The sequence below is a fragment of the Argopecten irradians genome, chromosome 8, assembly GCF_041381155.1.
Source record: "Argopecten irradians isolate NY chromosome 8, Ai_NY, whole genome shotgun sequence".
Lineage (NCBI taxonomy): Eukaryota > Metazoa > Mollusca > Bivalvia > Pectinida > Pectinidae > Argopecten > Argopecten irradians.
In genome coordinates this window covers 27,103,812-27,122,352 of record NC_091141.1, presented here as the reverse complement: position 1 = coordinate 27,122,352, position 18,541 = coordinate 27,103,812, and the positions used below count along the sequence as shown (strand labels likewise).

The window sequence follows — 18,541 nt, the reverse complement described above, 5'->3', positions numbered from 1 at the left end:
TAGGTATGCATATATACATGTATTTATATATATACTTAACATGCTTTTTATACCTGATCATTATTGGAGTGTTATCATAGTATTACTTACAAGTGTATCCTAAATATATATTTAATTTCAATATTGTCTGTAAAATTACGTATATTATATATATGATTTTGAGATGTACATGTATGTATCCACAGGGAGAGGGCTTATATAGGCATAGCCTGCTGCCCAATCCCTATTAAATCTAATGATATAATAAAAATATTTTGAAATGAAATGAAATAAATGTGTTTGCGAGCGTAACGTTATACTTTTCGGAGAAAACGGCGTGAATTGCGCTCATATAGGAATTGGATTTCGTTTTTATGTTAACCATGCTTGTATGGAGCAATTGCTCCATACAAGCATGGTTAACATAAAAACGAAATCCAATCCCTATATTTACAGTCACACGACTTTTTATTTATATTTTATGCAAAAAAATCGTCATTTGAAAGTGATGTAATTATTCAATAAAAGTCGGTCAAAAGTGGGAGGAGCATACTCAATTGAACAGCGAATGATGACGCTTCACGTAAGGTAGAATTATTCATCCGCGACGACAAAAAAGTTCATTATTTTAGTGTAAAATAAACATGACAAACAAAGTAAATTTCAGAGACAATTTTATTTAATCAGATCAGAACTTTAAATATATATTCAATTTTGCTAAAAGTTAATATATAGCGTAATAACATAAAGAATTTGTACACGGCCACATGTGTGAACTCGGTGACCGTTATTGTGCAGCGAGGCGAAGCTGACGCACGCTTACACACTTTAATTTGCCGAAGTTGTCAAAACACCGATTTTCAAGTAGCTCAATGTGTTTGAGATGTCGTCTGACTTGACGATATTACATCCTTGGGAGCCATGTGATTATAAAATCTACGCTTAGATCCATATCGCCATCGATAGATGAAACAAATTCACTTGTGTTCGATGGATACAATGTATTTGTGGTGACGCGGAACTGTCAACACGTAGATTATTAGCGGTGCATGTTTTATAATACACATGATTAAATACTCAAAGAACAAAGACAAGAGGATATGTTTATAACTTACCTCTATCAGAGGGTCTCACACCCGTCCACCCCAAAGGCTCGATCGTAGGACGAACATAGGCACAGAGGTAATGTTTACATTTGACACCCATCATTTTTAACAAAAATGAAAGCACGTCGCCCCGGTCGGGATATTTTTCCGTTTCTTTATACAATTGTTAATTTTAAAATTGTTTGAATCATATATAAATATAAAACATGTATATATTGTTTTTATTTTTCCAAAATTCTATGAAAAACAACAATATACACGTAATGTTGCGTCAAAATGTAAAAAAAAGTAGTCCTTTTACGTTGCACAGAACATTTCCTTACGCAAGTTCAAAGTTCAATGTTACCATGCAGTTATAGTTAACAAAATCGGCTAGTATTAGCGTATAGTGACCAAGCCTAGCAAGTGTAAATATAAAATAATGAGCGATACCTACCCGCAAGGGAGCTAACTCTGTAATATGCAAAGACGGAATAGTGTTTTGTAACTGAAGTTGGCCGCCGGCGACACCAAACATCACACCCAACCCGGTCACATTATACTGACATCGGGCGTGCCAGTCGTTCCACTCTCTTTATGCTGAGTGCCAAGCAGAAAGTAGAAACTACCACTTTTAAGGTGTTTCGGCCAGGGTATACCAGAAAACAATTGAAAATTTAAGCGATATCAGATAATACCTAGTTTTCCTGCGAGTAATAAAAAACTGGATATATATTTTATTTGTATTACCATTACTTTAAACTAATCCTTCAATGCAATGTAAATATTACTTGCCCTTACAGATAGCTATCACGATCGGTATCCGCATAATGCTGCAACATACAAATGAGATACTGTATAATAGTTGTTGTTTATTCGCGGAAATCAAATTTCGTTATATTTGCGGCCAAGCTTATTCCCGCGAATGAAATGGAGAGAATGACCAGTAAGATAACCTACATACAATTTAGCAGCTTATTACTGTTTGAGAATGCAACTGGTGTGAATATTTCTCACCGAAAGCGGCCCTGCGGATAGGGCGTTATAATCGTAAAAAGCGACTCAATTTTTTGAACTTATCATTTTTTAATCTTCCTTACTACTGTCACTTTCTCCTTTCTAACGCCTTCCTTGACTCCGCCTCAATCTAGTGAGGTACGCTCTGGGTTATGTCCCCTGTGTAATATTGAAAAGCTTGTATAAATGTATCTTGTGGAAATGTAGAACACCAACGCAGATTGGGTGGATGGTACGATACGTTTATTGGAGTCTTAAGAGTCGACTATGTACAGAGGTACAAAAATCTTATAAAATATTGCTACTAATATTCTTCAAGTAATACAAAAATAGCAATATTATGTCATATTCAATCAACAATGACTAAAAAACAATAGTATGTGGTAGTATGGGGTAGTATGTGGTAGTATGGGGTAGTATGGGGTAAATAAACGCGCCCAATTCAAACGGTGATTCCCCTAATTCCGAAGCGCAACGGAAATACCCGATTTGTTACGATTTCGTTACCCATGAAAGACCTTAATATTGCAGTACACCAGGATAACAAATGTCAATATTTGGGTATGAAACATTTGATACCAATGTAGCTTCTGTATAAACATGGGGAAACATGGTTAATCATTAGGACTTATCCTGTATCATAATTAACAACATGGCTATGTAATTAGTAGTTTTACAATGACCCTAACGGAAGATGGTATCCAATAAAGCTTTACATGCTATTGTAAATAAGAAACACTTGTGCTTGACCTACACATTGTAACATACTTGAAAGCCGCACATGTAAATGTAGATAATTATATATTAGTCCAAATCTCAAACCCTAAAATTCTTATCATTAATATATTATACCATACCTGGCCGAGACACACTAGTCTATAAATGTTGTAATTTCTGTATCTGCTTAATGCTCAGTGTTAAGGGTGTGGGACGACTGGTTCGCCCATAATTAGTATAATGGGGCAAGAAAGCACAACACGAATATACCGCAATCTCTCAAAACACGTACCACGCACTTCATACTACACACCACCGCATACTTCGTAGGCCGTCCTGACATGGCCCTGGCTGTCGATAGGACGTTAATTAACTAATCAAACAAACTACCCGCAAGTCGGTATCACTGAAATAATCGCCAACATTTCTCTTCGCGAAATTAAAAACTAAAAAGTACTTAAATTTCATTATTGAATTATGTCAATTGTTATCTAGAAGATAAGACAGCAATCAGAAAGATAAGATTTCATTTCAGCTGTCTTTTGCTTATCGACAGCCAGTCTACAATGAAACCAGTGACACTTCTTTCAGTCTTAAGTTTAGTTTTTCGTGGAACTTCTGCAGCGAGCGTTTCCGGATCCTGTGAATGTCTGACTTACAACCGAGTGCACGCAAGGACTGGAGGTAATGTCTAGGGACACTCCCAAGCAACTAATTTGGGGTTTTGTTTCTTTGTTCTAATTTTAAAATTCAAATAAGCGCAAAGAAATATGATAATGAATATAAAATGGAACAATTATTATTCCAAGCATTAGTTTGGTCATCCCTTTAGTCGTCTGAGATTAACATACTCGTGAGAACCAAATGACAGGTGTGATCATTATTTCTGTACAGGGATTTATACACATGGGTCCAAAGGGGGGTTTACCGAATTGTAATTGATACTATTACAATGGGTGAAGTAACTATGTACAATATGTTCCAGTCATGTTATGTTAATATATGTAAATGTGCAATTTGGCGGAGCTATGGGTATTGTTATTTAAAAAGGAAGTGATTATAAAGTTTAGTTTAATATCATCATTATACGAAAATATTGTTAAAATGTTATAAGTATAATACTTTTCAAATATGTTCATTAAATCTCATTAATAATATATTCAGTCATATTTTATTGATACGCTAAATTAGAAGCGATATATAGCTTCACATTACCCAATTTATGTGACGTAACACATGCAGAATACAGAGCAATATAATAAAAAAGAATAGTGCAATTATAATATGTAGCACAAGTTTTATTTTTTCAACACTAATCAGGTAAGGCATAACAAAAGAAGCGTTGACAGGCAAATATTGATGCGGAGCATTAAGGTTTTCTTGTTACATACATGTATAATGAATAGTGTATGTGGGATTGTTACAGTACCGATATCGATATTAATATATAACTTGGAAATATATCTCAGATTCATACATAATCGGGTAAAGGGAGATAAACCTACTATCATTGAGTCATAGATTGACAGATATGACATTTGCAAGTCTTTTAGTCCGGGAGCCAGATAAGATCTTCCTGCACGTCGCATATGATGAAAGTTGTCCTCATTTTTTGAAAGGCCTTTGCTGTTTATATGACGTGTGGGAAGGTCAAGCAAGCATACTATCACGTGGTCACTCTCATCATGGCCAGTTAGATTAAGAGCCTCACCTTAAATAACTTGGATGCATCGTGAATCCCTGACACATCACAAACACAAATACCATAATTCCCTAGCACTCGCAACACTCATCATATCGCGTGTAGGAGACTCTACACAGACTCAAGAACAGACTGCCAACTAAGAGATGGTGTCAAGGGAGTCGTTAGGAAGAAGAAATTTAGTTAGGAAAAAGAGAAAATATAATATCTTAAAGCTGACAATGCAAGTTAAAAAATATACATTTGAGTATAAAAAAAATAATAAAGTTTTTTTCAATATTTTTTTTCTAAATTCGGTTCTGAGACAACCCCTTGCGTTTCTAAGGACGGGCAGTCGCCATTTTGTTTTAACTCTGCTTGGATACAACACCGGGTACCCGACCCCTATATAAAGCGCGTGAACCACACATACGTGCAATCACAGGGACCTGGCACGAAAATTTTTTTAACCAATAGTATACATATATATATTATAGTATCAAGGGTATGAACTCGGCGGTCGAGAAAAACGGACCTATTTTTTTAAAACCATGATTATTTTAATAAATGGGTTATATACAACATTGACGGATATCTTACCTTAAAGAGAAATAATTTATCTTCCCATTGAGTGCTTGATGAACAAAATTGGCCAAGTATTGACGAAGTTATGGCTTGATGAATCGGGAAATTTACGAAAAATATGCTAGGTAGACATTTCCCTGTCCGGTCGAAATGTCGTCTCGGCTCTAATGGGTACCTCAAAAACCAAGCCAAAATCACAAAATCTACGCTTGTGGTGGTAAACAGTACCCATAACTGTGTTCATCCACAATCTCCTTTGAAGGTGTCATGACCCGTACTTTGTAGAAACTCCATTTAAACATCGTGTAGCTCACTTACTTTAACCGTCACCGCCATGTTCATTTTTCTCTCGGAACGCTTCTCGACTTTACATATCGTGACTACATTATGCAAATTATGTAATGTTGTGCTTGTAGGTAAACTCGAGAAGCGTTCCGAAAAACAAATGAACATGGCGGTGTCGGTTAAAGTAAGTGAGCTACACGATGTTTAAATGGAGTTTCTACAAAGTACGGGTCATGACACCTCCAAAGGAGGTTGTGGATGAACACAGTTATGGGTACTGTTTACCACCACAAGCGTAGATTTTGTGGTTTTGGCTTGGTTTTTGAGGTGCCCATTAGAGCCGAGACGACATTTCGACAGGACAGGGAAATGTCTACCTAGCATATTTTTCGTAAATTTCCTGATTCATCAAGCCATAACTTCGTCAATACTTGGCCAATTTTGTTCATCAAGCACTCAATGGAAAGATAAATTATTTCTCTTTAAGGTAAGATATCCGTCAATGTTGTATATAACCCATTTATTAAAATAATCATGGTTTTAAAAAAATAGGTCCGTTTTTCTCGACCGCCGAGTTCATACCCTTGATACTATAATATATATATGTATACTGTTAGTTTAAAAAATCGTGCCAGGTCCCTGTGCGTGCAATCAGTCGAACGCTCGTTGTTCAAGGTGTAACATTACTAACACTTCACCGGCTCTAGATCTACTGCACTATATACCCAAGACGTAATGATGATAAAATGGTTAGTACTTTCAATGTTTTCTCAAATAAAGTTTCTATGAACCATATAAAGATATATACAGTTAAATTAAAAGTAATGCATGAATTCATACTTTCTTTCAACGTGCGAGATCCATTTTGACTATAACGTAAACAGACACGGAAATTCTAATAGGAGATAACATTGTCAAACTAAATATAAATACTGTACTCACCTGACAAGGTTTCATTGAAGTAATAATGTCAGCTAGATCCCAAAATATGTCAAATACGAGCAAATAAAACACTTCAACATATTAGATATTACACGCACATGTACACGTGTGTGCCTTTGGTAGTTTATATATGGAAGCGTCACTTGTTCGGGGCAGGTGGTCACGTGCAAGTGGCCAATCGAGTACATCGGGTACGATAGCATACATGGAGATATGTGGACGGATTATAATCAGGATTTTTATTCATTTGTGTGGAAAGTTAAATTTGTGAAACCTCTAAATACAGCTTAGAAGAGTTGACATGTTTGCTTGCTAAAACCAGCCCTACAGATATTTACAGGTAAGGTGTTTTGTTTATGTATCAGTAAGTGATACACAGTGGACAACTGCTAGGTGTATATGTACATGACTGAGCGCACGTGTGTCGATTCACGCGCTTTATATAGGGGTCGGCAGGCGTCTCGTATCCAAGCTGAGTTCAAACAAAATGGCGTCTGCCCGTCCTTAGTAACGCAATGGGCTGTCTCAGAAACAAATTTTGAAATAAGAAATTTCATTATTTTTTTAATCTCAAATGTACATTGTTTAACTTGCATTGTCAGCTTTAAATTTAGTCGCCTTTTACGATCATACAATAGGGGCAGCAAATGCCATTCTTACGCCATACCTGAAGGCCAGTTGTAGTTTCCCTGAATAACCGCCTTATTCAATAACAAACTGTTTACAGCAAAGGAATCCTAATATGGGGTTTGTATTTGTCGTCCATGATTTTAAATTACAGCTGGTCTCAGCCACTCCATAATAGCGTCACTGAACCATGGCGAGTGTTTCCGTCCAACTGGTGATGTCGTCACGCATGATGGCTACCACTGGCACGAGCTCGAGAACGTGCACGGACATCGAGTAAGTAGATGTGTTGTTATTTTATCTTTCGGCAGAAACAACGTACTCCTTTATTGAACATAACAATAAAAAATAGCCAGTAAAACTTCACCACACCAAGGACTTATCTAGAATGAATATACGTCCTCGGCCTACTAAACCTTTCGGCCGGCTACGAAATGGTCCCTATGTGTCCAAGTGGAGCACTGCCTCCGAAAATCACTCGGGTACAATTGTTTATACTTTTGTGCAGATTTCCTTAATTTTATGCGTATACATGTATTTACATATTACTTTTGTCCAAAACAAACATAACGTATCACGCAAAAGACGTCAAATTCACAATTAGTGGACTTGCCGTATGAATTCCCTTCAGAAAGACCTTCATATGTAATATGTAAAAAAAAAAATGCCTCGATGATAATTTGATATTGTATGCGGTTCAGTGTTATTGCCTAGTAGGTAAGCGATATCAAACAAGTACGATAAAATGCAAACATGCTTGCATAATCATTACTTCGCTCCATTACCAGTAATAGCCACCAATTGTAGCTCTAAAGACGACACCTTTTTCTGTCTAAAGAGCTAAAATATTGCAGCTAGGATTTATCAAACCTTTCAATGAACCGATTACAATCTCCAGTTGTACCAAAAGCATATCAATTGCAAAATTTCCAAATTTCTGTATATTAAAGCACCTTATGTTCAATGTACATTTTGTAGACTTCTGCCAGTGCCTACAAGTTTCATTTATCCACAAAGAAAACACAAATACTTATAAGTCTTCCATTGGTCTGATCGGGTTTGGTATATTATCATCTCGTCCTATTAACTGTTAAGATAATTAAGCACGGCCTCTCGTGTATGTGGTGTCATGCGTGTGTAAAGTGCGAGGTGCGTGTTCTCGCGACCGGAGACTGGTCTTGTATAGCGGAACTCATGCCAATAATGTTATATATAATTGAAGCATGCCGCCGAAGATACCAAGCAACACACCCAACTGCACCCGTTCACATTATAGTTTATACAATGGAAGAACCAGTCGTCCCATAAGCTGGAAAAGAAACTATCACTTTTATAAACGCTGGTGTGTCTCGGCCAGACAGGGGGACAGAACCCAGATCCTACATCACAGGGGAGAGTGCTTAACAATCAGTCAAAAGTGAAGCGGTGTCAATTCAAGAGTGACGTTAGGAAAGAAAGTTAGAAAAAAGGAAAAGTCAAGTTCCTAAATATAGTTGCCTTTACGGAATAAGGACGGCAGGTACAATATGCAACACAAAGATTTTTCCTAAAACAATTTTGCAATCAGATTAAAATAAAGATATTATTATCACTACGTTTCCTATTGAATGGAGTGGTCATAAGTATCGGTAGTTAAATCAAATTGAAAATTATATGATTGTATAAGTGCTATTTTACTTGTCTTTTACCAGACGGCATGGGTGGCAGGAGACTTCCTTCAGACGTCGTCAGCCTCACATTGTGGAATCAGCGGTGGAGCCCATTTTAACTCGAGTAATAGTGGAACCCCTAATACCTACGCGACAGGTAATCTGAACAGTGTTCTCACTCCAGCTTGGATCCAATTTTGGTAGAAGCATTTATAAAGGTTATATTTTACTCGCATTACGGTTTATATTTACTTTCATGTGACTTGTTTTCTTTGAGAGAGAACTCATATAGGCGATGCCCGTTGTTAAATCCTTTTCCAAATAATCTTTTTGAAATAATTGTTGTTGAACTTAAAATATAAATAAATTTAAAAAAAAACATGTTTCCATCTTGTAATCCAGTCATCAGTTGATTTTACTTCTCAAATCCATTCATTTGCACGCGGCAGCTTTAAAACTGGGCTGGGCTTCAATTTTTATAAGTTCTATGCATATTTGTTTTTCTAATCCCATTTGTATTTTTAATGCAGCATATTGCCAACTTTGAGCTTTCAGTAAATATTAGAAATGTGTGCTCATCATATGCAATTATTTCAATGGATCACGAATCGAATATATTTATAATCACTTATAAAAAGATGATCAGGATTGTGAGAAAAAATGGACCTTACTATAATTTCATTAGGAGTTTCCTCCCTTTCAACGCACATTGGAGTATTTATACAATTACTAAGCGCAGAATTACTTTCTACTTACTTTCAAAGGAGAGCTCGTTAGTTTCACAAGTTAAAATTCATTAACTCGAAATCTATTTTTATCACATACTCCGCCTAATACCCAGCAAATTTGAACGTATATGTTTGTTTACGTCACTAGTGTTAGTGTTATGTAACCTTGATCAATTATGATATGACGCCAGGATATGAGGTCATCGGGGCAAACTGGCGGCCTTCGCTGTATTTTCTCCGATATGTATGTTGTTATAGTTCTGTGATCCAAGCTTAAAATATTCCGTAAGGTTGATAGGTTTTGCACTTGCTCCATCAACTTCAGGATATATCATGATTTCATTATTTCAATGGTGTTTGAGGCTTTATACCCTGTTTAAACAACATGCATGCATGACGCCTAAACTTAGATATTAAGCCTACTATTGAATTTGGCAAAATATGCAAAACCTTTTAAATTTGAGTTTAGCAAGTCCACATGGTTCGGTACAAAGTTCTGTCGCCAAATAGCCATGTAGTTTTGTTAATAAGAGTTTAAGGCATGCATAAGGAGCGCTTGTTTGACCGGACTGGACTTTACAAAAACATACATATCGAGTCCTTTTTGAAATTACCATGCAAATGCAAATGGCGGTTGCAGATTACATCATCCAAATATTTTTTGAAGAAAAAAACCCCGATATGGTATAGATAATAAAAATGCCGACAATATGATTAGTTTAAGATAATATTTTATATAGACATCTTCAAAAAAATATAATACACTCCTCTAAAAGATATACGCTTTCAAACCAATGTTTCCGTTAAATGAGACGGCTTTCATCAAACAATTGCAGACTTAAAGGATTATTTATCAAATCAAAATGACGTATTTTTGAGTCTTAATGTGGTTGGTTGATTGATTTAGACTTTTTCATGATCTTACAAGTTGATATGGTGACAGGAAATAGATAAAAGAGATCTATTCACTTCACAATACATTGACTCCAACTCAGAATTTTTTAAACCATACGATTAAACAAAAGATATATCAAACACATAATCGTGGCAATAACTTGCTACTTTATTGTCGTTATGACGGCTTAATGAGATGAACAATCTAATCCCAATTGTTCAGACAGGAATTACCCTTTCGGGTCAACCACAAATAATATCGGCTTATTAGAACAACGGCGACACCTGACCACAATGTGTCTTGTTAATTGGTATTACAATAAATCTGTAGAACAAACCTGTAATAATTGTCATTATCAAATCTGATACTGTATGCTAATTACGGCACATCGCGGAAGTTTGTCTCTTAAAATTTGAAAATTGAGTAATTTGGTTGCCGTTCAGAATTATTAAGGACAATTTTAGAGTTTGAATAAAGCATGCAGAAATTAAAGCGAGAAAAACGTGACGTTTTATTCTCCGAATTCTGAAGTTTCCTATAAATCAAGAAATATGAATATAAATGTGTAATGTAGTTTAATGACGATCTTGTTATCTTTCAGCATTTTCTCTTCTAACAACACGAATTGAAAACATTTTAAGATGCTATTTTTCACCTTCAAATTAGTTACCTTACATTACATTTTTATACAATTTCTTTATTTTATATAATGAAAATATTCTTCTCCGACTTTTATTTGAGACAATTTAGTTGTCATTTCCCTCCAAGTTGGTGACGTTAACGCTAGTCGTTTGATATTTTACCCAACATTTATGCTAAACAATTATTATTGTTTGATTTAATTATTGACTTTTATTAACATCATTCGCATTTAATAGATGCCCATTCATCAATTACACATGTATTTGAGTTTTTATTATAATAAACCGAAGACTTAACACGGACTTCTTGAACTAATGATACACGTATACATACTATACAATTTAGAAAAAAACCACGATTTCTTAATTGAATCGAAATTATAAACATAAAAGATAAATATTAAAAGTTTTTATTTCCGATGTATTTTAAAGGGATTGGTTTGGACATTGAGCTTCAATTACTTTTAATCTATATATTACATATCAAATTTGTTTTACAATCTAAGGAGAAAATTTTTAACGAAAATGAATGTCTTAAGATGATAATGAAGGATATTATATTTCAGGTATTGTATCACAAGACTGTCTTGATTGTATATGTCATGTAAGTCAAACTAATTTTTAATTTATAATGTATATTCATATTTTGCCTTAGTGTGATTCATCGGTATAAAATGTCACATTATCCGGAAATAACTGGAATATTGAGATATATATATATATATCTTTTATGCATTTTCATTAATTTAATATATCTATATATCAGCAGATGGTTTCCAAGACACCAGAAACGAACATAATCAGAATTTGCTGCAATCATTAATGTGACAACTTTGCCAGTTTTCACGCAGTTTGAAATGTTAGTACAACATTCACTTAATACTGTTAAGTATGCAGCCTTAAGATACAATCCTCAAAACGGAACGATTTTTAATTTTTTACAAGTCGGTAAAGAAGTTTGATTATATTGTAGAGTCCCAAAAGCTATTGGCGTTCTGTTCATCGCTTACTTAAATATACTGTTTAGTTCTAAATTTTCGTGGGTGTGATATTTCGTTAGTAACTCTTTGAAACTTATTCGCAGGTGTTTATTTTCGTGAATTATTTGTGTAGCCTTTGAAAGCGGCATTCATACGATAGGCACTTTCGGTAATAAACATGATTTTGGTAAATTTCATTGAATTTGGATGAATCCGTGAAGTTAGCGAAATTTAAAAAAACGGGAATATCAGCAGCTATACGGTAATTTTTTGGAATTTTGAAACCGTGCGTTCCGCAGATTTGTACCAGTAGTACTGAATTGATACGGCACCGCTTAATGAAACGCGTTTGGGGTTTTTCAATAGGGCGGCACCCTATGAAAAATACGCTTCAAATTCAAAGACTAGTTATTTTCTATCTTAATAATATTACGGATATAAAGCAATGCTTTAAACGTTTCAAAATATATTCGATAACATAATAAATCAAATTTCATAGAATATGAATCTGTTACGTCTTGTTTTCATCAAAAAGGAAATCTCGATGATTACATGAAATACATCGGGTCCGCCATCTTAGATACAAATGGAACGAAACGGACCATTTGTACCGGTTCGGTTCGGCTGGTACAGCGCGTTCTATTGCAGATACAGCAGCTCCGAATCGGTAAGAACCCGAAAATGAAACACTGTTGTTCCAGGTGTTGACTATTAATATGACTTTTAGTGAATTTGTAGTTTTCTTATAAAAGAAATAATTTCGTTTCATTTGTTACACTTATTTGTATATGTTAGAAGTTCGAAGTTACTTTTGCATAAACTGAATGAAGTTTACGTCGAGTATTATTACTTAAAAAAAAAAACCGCGGGAATCTTTTAAAGCAGGACAGTCATTGACCAAACGAACTTTTGTGTTAGATGCCAATGCGCCACAACTCAATTTGTACTTGTAACAGTACGTAAAAGCTCGGAAATCAGTTTCCTAATTATTACCTCACTGATTCACTAAATTACAAAAATAATTATAATATATGAACTTTATTTAAGGATTAACTTGAATAGATTTTTTTATGTTATGGAGATATAACACAAAAATCTGAGTGTACTCTAAACAAACCGTGCGAAGTGGTTTATGGTGAGATTACACTCAGATTTGTGTGTTATATCTCCATAACATAAAAAAAATCTATTCAAATTAATCCTTATAATTAAATTACCTAAAAATAATCTCTTCGATATTCAAAATTTATTTTGGGATTCTTTTGTCTATGAAATCATTACGCCGTCATCTTAGCCAATCAGAAGCAACGTTACAAACGGCTACGCCATTTTTTTCTTAATGGGCTGATAAAGTAAATTTTTAAGCAAATGAAAATGCATGTAACAAGCAAAATTGAATTATAGTTTTCATATATTGCAGCATGAGTCTGGCTGTATACCTGCTGGATGTAAATGGGACGTGAACGCCAATTCGTGTGGGTATTTCCAGTTAAAGGAAGAGTACTGGAACGATTGTGGAAGCCCGGGAGGATGTAAGTAAAGTACAAGTTGGTCACATTATTTCGAGCGCAATTCAGTCGTTCCACTCTTCTTTTGTTAAGCGCTAAGCATGAACTAAAGGTACCACTTTTATAGACTATGGTGTGTCCCGACCAGGGGACATAACACAGAACACTGGAGCGAACGCTCCTCTCAAGGCCAGAATTGAGGGGGTGTCAGGAAGAAGAAAGTCAGTGAGGGAAGATACAAGATAAAATCAATCCCTTTTATTATGTACAACATATAAATTCCAACACCCTACCGATAAGACAAAGCTAGCAAACAGATGATGCTGAATGAAATTATAGTTAAACATTACGTACCTTTTATGAGTTAGATATCGTATTGTTTAAACCTGAAAATAGTTAATGATGTTGGATTTCTTTGTTAAAGATTGAACTTTGAAGTCGTTTTCTCCCCTTTCAATTCGTATATTGTATACGTATAACGCTTAAAGTTGTATGGTCTATAACTTTCGCTCTTTTTGTCATAGTGAAAACTGTTTAAGTGTTATACATATTTTTCTCCGTCTGCCTGAGTTTTAAACTTTCTAATTTTACCACTTTTTATAAAGTTGCAGCACTGGAAGTATCTTTAATTATAAAAGTAAAAATCTTTTTAACGAGTACACGTGAAAAAAAGGCTCGAAAGATGCCGAATCATTCCGAACTCTTCCGAACATCGTCTCGACAATCTCGAAGTAAAACGAGGGTTGTGAAACCAAGAGAAAACATCAACAATTTTTCATAAACAAAACATGTGGTCGACCTCATCAGACTCTATCTACAAAGAAAATAATGCTCGCACATTACTATATTTGATCCACACAATATTTTACGGTAATGTGTAAATTGGATGTTTCAAATACTCTATCTGTGGACATATACCAGCATGATTTGCTCATATAAGCCAGAAGGAAAACGTAAACAAACACATGTGCGCTTACGCTAGTTATCTGGCTCACCACGTGCAGGTCGTGTCGAACGTCAGTCACGTGATACGATTCGGAATCCGAAGTCACTGAACATGGCGGTGATTGAAGGCGCTTTATTCAAAACCAGGAATATATGATTCCTAGATTTCGGCTCTCTTATAGGCCGACATATGCTTTTGGGGAGCTAAATCATCAAGTTACATTTCAATGTTTGAATATCAAATGTTTAAAGTTGTATTTCTGGTAATTTTCACTGTAACGATATATTGCTTAAACATTTGATATTTGAACATGCACATGTAACTTATTGATTAAGCTCCCCAAAAGAATATGTCGGCCTATAAGAGCGCCGAAATCTAGGGATCATATATTCCTGGTTTTGAATACAGCGCCTTCAATCACCGCCATGTTCAGTACCTTCGGCTTTTGTCGGCGTTCCTAATCGTACCACGTGACTTATGTCCACACGTCCTGCACGTGGTGATCCAGGTAACTAGCGTAAGCGCACATGTGTTTGTTTACGTTTTCCTTCTGGCTAATATGAGCAAATCGTGCTGGTATATGTCCACAGAGCGAGTATTTGAAACATTTAATTCACACATTGCCGTAATTCAATATTGTGTGTATCAAATATTGCAATGTGCAAGCATTATTTTCTTTGTAGATCCAGTCTGCTGAGGTCGACCGCATGTTTTGTTTATGAAAAAAAAATGTTGATATTTGGTTTCACAACTCTCGTGTTACTTCGAGATTGTCGCGACGATGTTCGGAAGAGTTCGGAATGATTCGGCATCTTTCGAGCTTATTTTTGACGTGTACACGTTAAAAAGATTTTTTACTTCTATAATTAAAGATACTTCCAGTGCTGCAACTTTATAAAAAGTGGTAAACGTAGAAAGTTTAAACCTCGGACAGACGGGGGAAAATGTGTATAACACTTAAACAGTTTTCACTATGACAAAAAGAGCGAAAGTGATAGACCATACAACTTTAAGTTACATATCGTTACAGTGAAATTAGCAGCAATACAACTTTAATGTGAGTATCTCTAATAGGAACGTTATACAAAACATTGACTATTTCAGCATAAACACAAAACAACACATTAAACCACCCAGGTGATGGTGTTTCGCCAATCCGAATTGTAGATGCCATATGAAAAATGCAGATAGAACGTTAAAGTGCTCTCCCGATTCCAATTTTGTTATCGTACCTTTTGTCCTTTTGCCTTCGACATCTTCCTTTTGACCCATCCACACAATAGTTATTATACACTGCAGGTAGGGCGTAAGAATTGTACCTGCTGCCCCTATTGCATGATCGTAAAAGACGACTAAATTTAGAATTTTATCTTTTCTCTTCGTCCAAACCAACTTTGTTCTTCCTAACGTCTCCCTTGACACCGCCTCACTTTTGGCCTTCTGTTGAGCGTTCGTCTCTGTGAAGTAGGTTCTGGGTTCTGTCCCGAAGCCGAGACACACCAAAGTCTATAAAAGAGTCAGTTTCTGCTCTTGCTTAACGCTTAGCATACAGGAATTAGGACGACTGGTTCGCCCGTTGTCAGTATAATGTGACCGGGAGGGGTGTGTTGCTTGGTGTCTTCGTAGGCATGTTTCAGTGATATAGCACTATAAAAAGGGCAAGAGTTCCACTATACAAGAAGACACCACACGAACATACCGCAGTCTCCTTAAACATGCACCTCGCACTACATACACGATACACACCGCAGACATGAGAGGTCGTCCTTACATGACCCTGGCTGTTAATTGGATGTTTTTTTTTCAAACGAACAAACAAACAATATTAAGGAGGAGTTGTGGTGTTGCGATGTGTGGATGTCTGAATGTTTTGGGAGGCTGTAGTATACTTGTGTTGTATTTCCTTGTAGCAGTGGACCCCTTCCCTTTTTATAATGCTATTTAACTGAATCATGCTACTTCAGATACCGAACAAGCACACCCAACTCGGTCGCACTTTACTGATAACAGGCGAACCGCCACAACCGCTATCTTGAAAACGCATTATGACCTTCTCAAGTTTTACCTGTGTGATTTGGCTGAAACTTGCCTGAAATGATCCTGGCATGGTCCCGACAAAGTGTTGTTACATCTCTGGTTGATCCTAAATAGAAGATGGCTACCATGACTCAATATCTAATTAATTCCTATTGCCAAGGTAGCCAGATGACCGTTAGAGCTATTGGTCCTCTTGTTACACCTTGAAATTAATCCAACGTCAAGTTAAGTATCTTTATTTTACAGCATTTATGGCCTGTGCATTAGATATGCACTGTTCCTCACTGTGTGTCCAGAACTATATGTCACGCTTTATCAGATCGTCGGGATGTGCAAACAACTGTGAGAGCTACGCCAGAATCCATACGGGTGGACCTCAGGGGTGTCATCACAGTAGCACACTACACAACTGGAGGGATACAGAACATTTCGGGTGTTCGGCTAACAGCTAAAACTCTATCAAAATGGACCGCATGTACATTTCCTTGTTTATAATGTAAATTAAAATTATAAACTCTCATATCAACGAAAATCCCTTTCATATTTACATTGTGTATATCATCTAAACTGTCTTTATCACATAACTGGCCCGTCTGGCTATGTCATAAATTATCGTAAGACACATGCGTAATAACACTATTGTGACGTCACAGGTAGTTTTGACGTCATTATAATTTATATGTCTGAGAAGACGGAAAAGTCACATCTGAGCTGGATTCCTACTGTTGTATATAGAGACAAAGTTAAAAAGTTTTACTTTTATTTCTATTAATAAAAGTGATGTGATAAATAAAATTTTACTCTCGTGACTATGTGATATATAAATTTATCAAACTCGTTAAATAATTTGATATGCCACTCGCCATCAAATTATTGAACTCGTTTGATAAATTTCATATGACATAGACACTCATGTAGGATCCTCTATTTATAATAACCTTATGCATGTGATACTATTTGGTGACATTACTGCGCTCTCAAATGGTATATTAAATATTGCGTTTGAGAAATGTGTACAGTTGTTTAATCTTATTAGACTAATTAATCGTTGGCGATAGTTTTCAAATCGATATAAAAAATTCCTTTTAAAGTCAACTAGAAAAAAAAATCTGTAGGTCTTTCATAACTTTAGAGAAGAACAAACATGGGTTTTTTCATATTTTTTTTCTCTGCAAAAACAACCAAGCCCTGTGTATTACTGAACTGTCTTTATAATTTTAAGACGCAGACATATTCCGAATTTGGATATTACAGAGTTATCTCCCTTTCGGAAAGATATCGATAGGGACGTCATTATTTTGTGAGCAAAGACGCGTCGTTTTCCCTGACAAATATTACGTGTTACTCACAATAACATGACTTAATTATTGTTTCCTTCCAGCAAGGGCAGATAACTGTAATATGCAAATGCAGAAGAATGTCCTCATCCTATTAAGTACTAACTATATATAATTAAAATAGGATGCATAATTATAACATATCTTTCCCAAGGAGACACGAATTAAATGTAAAAATAAAGACTTTAAGGATAAAGAGAGATGACAGGAATAGAAGTGACCCTGGACTTGGGATCAGCTGTTTTAGTACGTTACCTGTACAGACTGTAACATGAATGGCCTATAAATTACTCTCATACACCTGTCAGTCAACTAGGTCAAACCTGTGATACTAAATATATACTGTTAGATACTCACCTGTATATGGGGCTCTTATTGGAACGCTGCTTTATTAGCCAAGATGTTTTATGTGTATGAAAAATAATACAGGCTTACTGTGATGGTATATGTTAACATTGGCTAGTGGAGAAATGTATCCAGCTTAGTGTTTATATGTATCTCCGCTGAACGATCAGTTTGTTTTAAGCCTTTATATGTACACTGGGAGGATAGTGATATTCTACCCGAGGTGTCAAAATGAATTAATATCCTAGGCTTGCCGAGGGTTTTACAATAGGTAAACAAAAATCTTTAAACCACCAAACCAACAAACCAATTCCCATAAGATTGTAATTTTAGAAAAACAAATACGCCTCTATCACAAGGAGACACAACGCGAACATACCACAGCCTCCCAAAAATATTTACTGGTTAACACATTGCTTCATTGGTAAGGCCGCCGACAGGCAAACTTATGTTTCAGTTTAGTATTGAAAATAGAGAAGTCAGTATCACTATCTATCGGATGTAATGAACATGATAAAACGTATTTGTATGACAATGTATACAAAGTAGGATCTTTT

The 18,541-nt window shown here is 35.6% G+C and overlaps 1 protein-coding gene across 1 annotated transcript; it reads left to right on the top strand.

Annotated features, from left to right (window-relative positions):
- The first annotated feature begins 3,292 nt into the window (after positions 1-3,292).
- Positions 3,293-16,822, top strand: LOC138330013 (lysozyme-like). The gene is made up of 6 exons (XM_069277356.1): positions 3,293-3,482; positions 7,073-7,194; positions 8,610-8,724; positions 11,398-11,435; positions 13,232-13,343; positions 16,549-16,822. Exons 1-6 carry the CDS (start codon positions 3,365-3,367, stop codon positions 16,752-16,754), a joined length of 711 nt encoding a protein of 236 aa, XP_069133457.1. The 5' UTR covers positions 3,293-3,364; the 3' UTR covers positions 16,755-16,822.
- The last annotated feature ends 1,719 nt before the right edge of the window (positions 16,823-18,541 follow it).